The 10,022-nt window shown below is 34.7% G+C and overlaps 2 protein-coding genes across 3 annotated transcripts; both read right to left on the reverse strand.

The window, feature by feature from the left end:
- Window positions 1-1,123: 1,123 nt before the first annotated feature.
- On the reverse strand, window positions 1,124-2,104 carry LOC113861094. Its single transcript, XM_027493705.1, has one exon. It carries the CDS (start codon window positions 2,102-2,104, stop codon window positions 1,124-1,126), a length of 981 nt encoding a protein of 326 aa, XP_027349506.1.
- A 3,123-nt stretch (window positions 2,105-5,227) lies between these two features.
- LOC113861749 lies at window positions 5,228-9,619 on the reverse strand. Of its 2 annotated transcripts, XM_027494764.1 has the most exons (6): window positions 9,196-9,619; window positions 8,953-9,095; window positions 8,767-8,825; window positions 6,896-8,668; window positions 6,462-6,603; window positions 5,329-6,152 (listed from the first exon to the last, which is right to left on the reverse strand). In XM_027494764.1, exons 2-6 carry the CDS (start codon window positions 9,053-9,055, stop codon window positions 5,476-5,478), a joined length of 2,754 nt encoding a protein of 917 aa, XP_027350565.1. In that variant the 5' UTR covers window positions 9,056-9,095; window positions 9,196-9,619; the 3' UTR covers window positions 5,329-5,475. The 2 variants fall into 2 exon arrangements, with proteins under 2 accessions (XP_027350566.1, XP_027350565.1); XM_027494765.1 differs by having other exon boundaries at window positions 5,228-6,152; window positions 8,953-9,600.
- Window positions 9,620-10,022: the final 403 nt, after the last annotated feature.

A 10,022-nucleotide genomic window follows, 5' to 3' on the forward strand; every position in this document is an offset into this window, starting at 1 on the left:
ATTTTATCTTCCTCAATCTACATCCCTCTCACATTTCCGTACTAATCTGTATGAGAACGAGAGATTACACCAGAAGAATAAGAACACATCTCAATTCATGGGTTCCATTTGAACGTGTAATTGTAACATACTTATAGGCAAGTCAATATCAAATAATCTGAATCCATTTGATGTCCACTTCTCAAGAGGTACCTAGTACAAACATATAGTATAGGATAGCAACTTTTTTTTTTTCCTGAATCCAATAAGCTCTGTCAAATATCATCAGGCCTTGATAATTATGGTGTTGCATGTAACACCTTATGGCCCCCCAAGCAGATAATTTTAATTGGGTATAGGACTAGACAAGAGGCCACCTGGGTCATCTCGTCTTCATCTATTTGCCAAACACAACTCACTTCTTGCAATTGATATTAGGAACAAAAAGCTTAGGACGTGAAAGATGCAAACAAAAATACAGGCATCTTCAATTTTGGTGTGTCGTGGGTCTGCTTATAGCTCCCAATGCAATCTGAGTTGTGTTGTTTTTGTATACACTGTGAGTCTGGGGCATAGGGTTCCCCACACTACGTGGATACATTAACCGTCCCCGTTTTTGTATTAATTAAATTGGGAAACCCTTTACATATTAGCTTAATGATTCAACTTAATAGTTAATACTAGTACGCTTCTCTCTTTCTCTCTCTCTCTCTCTCTCTCTCTCTCTTTCCTGATAATACAAGCTGTAATCACGCCAATGATGACGTTACTTAGGCCCGATTTAACCACAAAATTTGCATTTAAGAACAATTGAGAAAACTGTTTTCCGAAATGCTAAGAAGATATGGAAGATTTTCGGTGTGGTTGGATCAAACATATCAAGTGCCAAAACTAAGAACGGCTAGTGTGAATTTTAACTCACAGCATCAGCAAGTGTAAATAGTAAAATATTGTACATAGACAAGGAGGGTGGGGAAGTTTCATCCACCGCAAGGAATGGAGGATTCAACCACCTTCACCAATCTGCGAAGCTTCCACAATTAACTAGACTAAACTATATATAGATTATAGAAGAAAAATAATAATAATATAGTGATAATAATGTTAACAATCTGTACATTATTAATTATATATATATAAACCATTACCTGGAAGAGACAGGGTTTAAGGCTCTAGCGAAGCCACTGATAGCACCATAACCTTTGGAACTAAATCCCAAGCAGCCAAGTAAGCCCTGTTTATAAGGCAAATATGTCTTCTTTCTTAACTCCTCCGCTTGCGCTCTGTTCGCTTTATAATGCAACTCGTGCGGCGATGGTGGCACGCGCCTCTTTCCCACGCCGTTACTGGGTTTTCCGGTCACCTTCTTAGAGAAAGCTTGAGAATTTGGTTTGGATTTTTGGCTCCGGGAAGACCCATTTCCGTGATTTTGGTTCCCTCCTTTCTTATCCTTGATGGGTGAGAAGGAAATGGTGGACCAGAACTTGTTGTTACTGCTTCCCTCGCTTTTGCTCCTCAGAAAATCCTTCAAGAAAACCCACCTCTTCGAACTCCTTCCAGCAGAAGACGACGAGGTTGTTGTCCCATCTCCATCTTCGTTTTCCTTCTTGTTAGTTTTATCGTTATTCGTAACATCCTCGTTCTCTGTCCACTCCAAAGGTGTTTTCCTGAGAGGAGAAAGAGATCTGGTTCTTCTGCGCTGCGACTTGTCACGCAACCTTAGATCTCTACCTCGTACATGCGACTCAACAACCTCAACCTCAACCTCCTCTTGATCCAGCACTTCCAAGTGGGTCGATAGCTTCATGGGCCGGATCTGACCGTTCAAGAACAACTCGTCGGCGGAACTCATCAAACCGGAAGCGCCGAACCCGGTGGAGTTGAACCGGGCCGAGAATTCAAACTCGGAAGAAGAGGCGTTGTCGAATGAAGAAGAGTAAGTGGAAGCGGCGGTTATGGCGAAGTGCATTGGGCTGGCAGGAGCGCTGTAGAAGAAGCCGCCGGCGATGGGTCCCCGGCCGGGACTGGAAGGTGCGCTGACGTAAGGAGTGGAACACGTGCTTTCGATGTCTTCGTAGAGAGGGGGGTCTGGGTTTGCGGTTTGACGCTCCATTTCCATTGCCATTACCATTCCCGAGAGAGAGAGAAAGGTGATGCTATAGCCTTAGCCTGCAACTGTAACTGCAAACAAGAACGAGTGCAGAAAAATACTATACAACACTAACATTAACACAGTACTATTATTACTTTTTGTTTAAGCATATCACAACCCTCATCAAATTGCCCTTCACACTCTTCTTTTATATCCCTCCTTGCCATTCTCTTCTCTTCTTTCATATACACAAGTCTGCTGTAAATTTATTATTCCTATCCTATTATAATTGCTATTCTATTTTTATAATAAGTTAGCATGTCGGTATTAAAAATTTATATATATTATTGAAATAATTTTCAATTAAAAATAGTACAAATATTACTTATAATATAACAATTCTTACGCAATATTTATATTGTAATTTTAGTTTTAATATTTTTATTCAATGAGTTTAAGTAAAGTAAATGTTAATAACATATTATTTAACATACTTTTTAATGTAATTTTAATTATTAATTAAAATTTATATAATTCTCACTCTTTTGTATTTTTAATTTAATATTTTTCTCATATTTTATAAATTTTATACAATAACTGAAATATAATAAAAAAATTATTTCTAACACTTTTCTTTAAGTAAATAGTTACCTGATGCAAAAAATAATAATGATTCAGGATTTTAGCAAAAATTTTGTTGTTCCTTAATTGAATTGAATTTGGAGACTAACAAAACAGCATGTATTTATGATGATAACTTTTGTATTACAAAATTTACTTTGAAGTGAGTTTATATATAAATATAAAGAATAATGTTTATTAAGGGTATTGCAGCCGGTGAAATATGAAATAAAAGAGAAAACTAATTAATATGATTAATGATATAATGTACGTACTAAAAATGTTAAATAGATGTTAATATTAATTTATAGAAGAATAAAGTAGTAATAAAATAGTTTAGTTGATAAAACTTTTAGAACGTTTTTTAGTTCCGAGTCTGTGATTATTCTTATTTTAGTTTTGGAAAAAAAGTTAACGTTATATTCTTATTTATGAAATAGTATCAATTTTTGTTATATATTATTGATTATTTCAATTAGTATGTTTTGTAAATGATAAATTAAAATAATACTATTTGATAAGTAATAAATTAAATTCATGCTTAATTTTTAAAAAAAGCATCATGATATTATGTGTAACATTGGAGAACTAAAATATTTATTATTTAAAGAAAAATTTCTTAAAAGAAGCGGTCACATGCATGTTAAAATAATGGTATACTCTCTTTCCTCAAATATTTATGTGTAAAACTTTGGAAGTTTCCTTAAAAGAAGCCTGTGTTTATTAAAACAACTAATAAATAAAATCATAAAAAAAATGTATTTGTATATTGCCAATTATTAACATTGATGTGATTAACTTCTTGTTTTTAATTATTTTTATCTATATCATAAACATTATTCACAACATGTACTTTGTTTGAATTAAAAACCTCTACGTTATGAGATTAGTAAAAAAAAAGATAACTGGAATTCACCCCTTAATTCATTTTAGAAAGTTAAAATTACATAATATCATTAAACTTTAATTCATTTTCTTAATGTCATTACACTCAATTATTCGACACCTTTTCGTAACTATTTTAGGAGGCATGACAGAAACTTCTTTATCATTTTCTTATTATTAGTTTATCATTATTTATCTTCATTTGCAACATTTAGCATGCATATAGATATTGGTAACATGATAACGAAGGGGTCTATTTTGCTTTTGAATAAGTAATATCTTTTTTTGTGCCGCTGGTAATCACACTCACATGGGAAGACAGTAACCTGCAACAAAGAATGGTAACCATTGCATCTGTTAATGTGTTTGCGTCAACGTTGAATCAAATTCATGGGTGGTATCAAGAAACTATTCAAACACAAACTAAGTCTTGGATTATCAAATGCTTGTGATTTATAAATATTTTAATAATGTTAATATTTGTTTAATATGTTTTATTATATCACATTATTTATTATATTTATAATTTTATAATGTAAGACAAATATTGTTTAGCAATGGCACTCCCCAGAGAGAGAGAAAAAAAAATTAGACAGTGGTATGTGAGGTGGCTTCGGCTGGCAGATATTCCGTCAGAATCTTTTATTAGCATATTAGGTAAAGGTTAACTGGTTGTAATTATTATAATTATATAAATAAATAATTTGACAATATGAATTTCGTCTATGAAGTTTCTTTTTCTCTTTTTTTTTTTCATGTTCACTAAAAAAATCAGCATGGTATTTTTAGAATATCAAAATCTGAATTAGAAAACATAGTTATTAAATTATAAAATTACTAGTCATCCAGTTCTACAATTTATAATGGTACTTTATGTTAAAGGGTGTTCAAACTTTTCAAATAAATATTCAGGTTGTTATTTTCAAATTTGCATTAGTATTTTTTAACTATTGTTTATAAGTTGGATTTATTATTTTGAAGACAATTTTTCTTATTTTAATATTTAATGTCTTAATGAATCATTAATAATTTTTTAATCTAAAAAGAGAATAAAAACAGTTAAAAGAATATAAAACAAATGAAATATAATATTCCATATTGTTTAGAGTTGCATATGTTAGGAAACTAAAAAGAGTATCATGGTTTTCTCTTTCTTTTTTTTTCCTCTCACTAAAGAGAAAAATAATACAACTATTGAGACTCCAACTTGCTTAATATTAGTATTAATGTATGAGACTTGTTGATTGTGACACATGTAAAGGGGAGGGAGCAAAGTTGAAACAAGGAAATAATGAAGGAACCACATGGTATGCTGTAATAGGCTGTTATAATTATGGCATAGGAGACTTGTTGACATTGTGGAACATACAATAAAAAACACAAACCAATATACGAGCAACGGGGATTCCCAGTTCCACTCTCCTCTCAACACAAACATCGAAGTTTAGATACTTTCATCTATACTACTATTGGGGGGCATACAAAACCAATTGCTTCAGGCGCAGCATTATATTATGGCCACGACAACATGTTAGAAATACGACTTAGTCCCTAGATAATAAACTGTGCTCTTCTCTCCAACCCCTCATACTCTTCTGGAAGAAAAGGAAAATGAGAGAAGCAGAACAAAATAGAACACATGAGGAGTAAACAGGGAACTTGAACAACTTTCAACACACATACATACCATATACACAAGTTTCTTAAAAGAAATTCTACAGGTAAAAAGTACTAAAAATATTATCAAGTTGGAAAAACATTGTGGGGACTTGATGAATTATATTCAACGAGACGCTACCGTGTTTCTTTTTAACAATTTCAATGGTATCGATCCTTATCGTCAAGTCTTCATACGCATTACATAGAATATAATGTAAAAAATGGAGGCCATCAAGTGGTTAAACATGTAACAAATCAGAAACCAATTCATTAATCAAATAAGCTAGAATGTCCCCTTCAACTTCTAAACCCTCTTCAAATGCTTCAACATTAAAGTCAAGCCATTTCCCGCATCCAGTGCTCATGTCCTTGTTGACAAGCTCATCCACCATTACCTCTTCCATGCTTCTAAAACGTAGCATCTCCTTGTACAATTCCTCAGCCATCCAACTCTTCCTCTGAACTAATGTCACCCATCCAAGCCATGCTTTGCATGTTCCAACAAAAGCTTGCTTACATTTGAACTCTAGCCACTCACTCACAAAGTCAAATATAACCTTCCTTTCAAGCTTTGAGTACTCTTCTCCGTAGTTTTCTATTCCATTGTTCAGATTCTCCAACAGATGAAAGAGATTTGGCATTATGACCATGTTAGTCTCACCAGTGACAAATTCTTCCGACAAAAACTCTGCATTGCCAAGTACATCCTGTACATATTCAAGTTCCATGTCACTTGATCTTTTATAATTTACCAAATTTGATGTTCCACTTATTTGTTTCACGGTCATATTTATGCCCATCAATGTGGAAGAGCTTTGCTCTGACCATTTCACCTCATCTTCAAGTGATGGAGATTCGTTTGTCTGGGAAATATTAGATACTTCTTCATCTTGCATGGAAGAATAAACGGTGCTGCCTGAAAAAAAAAGGAAAGAAACTGGCAGGTGTTACAACTTTATAGTTAAATGCATCTATGCTGAGGAAATGTAATAAATTCATTGCAATTTTCTCTGACCCAATATTCATGAATGAATATAACAAGTTTGTATATTCCACAGCATAAAGGATAAAATAATAAAAGACTCCAAAGTTATGCATAATAATCAAGTTTTTAAGAATACTCCTGCAGCATCTTTGAAGTTCATTCTAGTGTTCCATCTTCCCCCCCCACCCCAAAATGCAGTTTGTTATTAAGAAAGTAAAAGAAGAGAGATTGAAACATTACCATATGCACTGTCTTCACTATCCAAGTAACTTTCACTGACCAAAGGAGTTTCAAAAGTGACAGCGGTGGAAAGTTGGCAAACTAGATCATTTCTACTTTCACCGTTGCTGCTACAGCTAGGATCTTCCCTTACTTCTAATGTCTGCATAAGTGATTGAGTATTCAGATAAGCAAGTGAGTTTTCTTTAGTTCAAGGACTATTGAAAATTGCAAATAACCAAATTTGTAAAATCAGAATCTTTAAATGATGCGAAGACCATTTCAAACAAATCCTCAATAGTTTGTAATGTGCATCCCCAACATTCCTTTTTCCAACCTCAACATATTCTCCCGACTAATTAATAGCAGGAAGTTAACCAGATGCCATATCAATAATAGATACTTGAAATAAAACCCATATATGATGCAGCTGAAAACATAAGGAAATGACATACCTGCAGTTGCTGATTCATGTTAAGCACTGGATCATCACTTGAACAAAAATGAAGTTTATGCATGCTATCCGGCTTATCACTAAACAGGTCAGGGTGAAAGCTCTTCTCCTGTTCCTTAGGCACGGTGCTTATCACACTGGGAAATTTGTCTTGCAAACTAGATCTCAAACTGGTAGAAGGACCCTCTGTGGCCAGGGTACATTGAGGTAAGTTTATTCTAGATGTCAATTCTTGAAGCTTTTTCTCCAACAGGACATTTAAAGCATCACCATCTATCATATTTAACCCTGGTGGAGATAATGATAATTTTTTGGCATAAAGATTATCATTGTGCCCAAGACAGTTGACATCAATTCTATTTCTGGTTCCCATCACTTGCTCAGTAGAGGATGGTGACTCAGGCATGCTTCTCCTCAAGGGAGATGTAAATGTAAATGAAATAACATCCTTGCTCTCTTTCATGTTAAATGCATCTTGATCAAAACTTCCATCAGTTGTAAAATTGCATTTAATGGACTTGCTTTCAAAACTATTCACTCCATTATCAGGACCTCTTGCCTTAAGAACATCTCTGCTGATATACTTTTTCTTTTGGGAGATACTCTCTGTTTTGAATCGTGGAAACTCCTTTTGGTTATCAGTTGCCCTAGTGCTTGACCTTTTTGGCTGAATATTGGTATTTATAGCACCCTTGTTTTTTGTCTTCCTTGTTCCAGTAGAACTTTCTGAAGACGAAGCTTGTGTTGTTGGCTGATTGAAATCTATTTTAGAAGTTGATTTACCTTTGGTGGTCATGCTATTTTGCTTTTGATTATTCTGCCCAAGCACATTGCTATTTCGACTTGTGGAAGTTCTCTGCTGCATGGCACGATGAGCACTTGGTTTCTGGCTCCTTGAGAGCTGATTTGACTTTACATCATTCTTCTCTTTCTGCTTCACATATTTCCTATCACCATTTAAAACCAATGTATCTCGGCTTTGAACATTGGTTTTGGCTTGTATAGTGAGTGAAACTGATTTTCCTTTACTTGCTAAAGGGTAAGAACTAATTTTTTCTGAATCTCTTGAACCCTTGAATGCTGAAGTGCATTTATACAGATTATTGCTCCTCTCACTAAGCTTTCCATTTGCAGGATTGGCATTTCCCAAATGCACAGGCTTTTCAGGCACGGATGCACATTGTGCAGCTTCCAATCTCTCTTTCAAATCAAGAATTCTCAAAGGAACTGATGAAGGCCCGGCGGATGCCATTCTTTTCCTCATATATGGCCGAGGGCTTGCCTCAATTATCTTAGCAGCTGCCTCCATTACCTGAGCTGCGTTCTTTGGTGGCAGAAAACCAGGACTCTTGATAGGAGATAACAGTTTATTGTGAGTAACAGGAATGGGTTTAGCTGACTTTGGAGGCAACATTTCAGTTTGAAATCTCTTTATTGGAAGGTTTTCCACTTTACGTGCCCTTGATTCCTTGGCATCCAAAGAAGATTTCTCCATCTTATGTGGCATGTTTATGTAGTCGGCAGCGTGAAAGTCATCCACTGAATGCAGAGCACTTTCATTACAATGAGAAGCTCCGTGAGAGTTAGAGCTATATAAAGAATTGCACGAGAGCTCATTGACTGCTGAAGCTGGCAATGAATCCAAACCCATTAGTCTCGCTACTAACCCAGGAGCTTTACTCCCACATCCTTCATCACTACAAATAGAGAGGTTGCTATCAAACTCACAACATCCAATGTTACTTGGACTTGCTCCAATTTCATCCACCTTTATCTGAAACAATGGTAATAGAGCAAAAAATATCAAATACAAATTGTGTGAAAATTACACCTAATAACAAGCAGACAACAAAAAAGAGGACAAATTCACACCCTACTGAGCTGCGACTTTGGTAAGTTCTCCACATTTTCCTTCCCTTGCTTTGAAACCTCTACAATATTGTAGCAGAAACATTTAGAACAGACACATGTGACTCACAAGCGACAAAAGCATTGAAGAACAAGTCATAGCAAGCAAACAACGACAATAAAAATGAATATTAACTTCATTAATATTACCATGTACGGTAGGATTGTTCCAAAGCAGCTTCTTTCGAGATTTGGAGTTCCAATCAAACAAGCTGAGGAAGCTTCCCTTGGAACGTCTTTTCTCCATCTCCATTTCTCCTTTTCCTATTCCTACCACATCAACATACAGTGTTCTGTGGCGAAAGGAAACATTTTTTCACCATTCGGTTCTCTCAACTCCAGAACCCAAATCTCTCATCTCAAAACCAATTAACATTTTGAACGAAATCTTACCTGAAATGAGAAATCCGTCACAGCCCATTTCAAAATTCATGAGCTCCTTGTTGAGAAAAGCACGCGACACGAATCAGCAAACACAATTGCAGCCTCTTTCGTAGAAAAGAACAATTTTTTGCATCATTTTCATAGACCCATTCTCCAATGCACACACTATATAATTATTAATCCAAATAATTTTTGAAAAGGGCAACAAGGGTACACAACACAACCCTTCGTTACTCTGACTCTCTCTTCGTCCACGAAACTAATCAAAGCGAGGAAATGAAGAAAAGATCTGAGAGTTAAGTGTAAGAGTGAGAGTGAGAAGTGGGAGCAGAGAGAAAAATCTGCGATAGTCACAAGAGAAGCGAGAGCAAAAGAGAGGTGAGGATGCTGGGTCTTGTGAACTCTCTGTGAAGTGAAGTGGAGGGATCAAATTAAAAACAAACAAGTAAATAAAACGATATAAGGTTTTGGGTTTTTTCATTAAATACAGTAATCAGGAAATAATTACTATTTCTTAACTCTCAAAAATTGTAAAATAATTATTTTAAAAATAAATTAAACTAACTGTTTCTTTCGAGTCTATTCACAAGTGTTTTTCTTATAAGAAAATAATTTTATTTTAAAAAGTTAAATATATAGTACTTTGAACCAAACACTTCTCAATTATAACCTTTTAAAATAGTTGCAATAAAAGTTGGGGTATTGCATTGCATTGCGTGTTATGTCAACGTATTGACTATATTCTTATAACAACACCTTTATGATTCCGTAAATCTTAAGATTAGATTTGAATTTCATATCTAATCTCTTGTTGACTACGATGTGCTTGTGCTATA

Source organism: Abrus precatorius, unplaced genomic scaffold (genome assembly GCF_003935025.1).
Source record: "Abrus precatorius isolate BTA unplaced genomic scaffold, Abrus_2018 Scaffold3, whole genome shotgun sequence".
NCBI lineage: Eukaryota > Viridiplantae > Streptophyta > Magnoliopsida > Fabales > Fabaceae > Abrus > Abrus precatorius.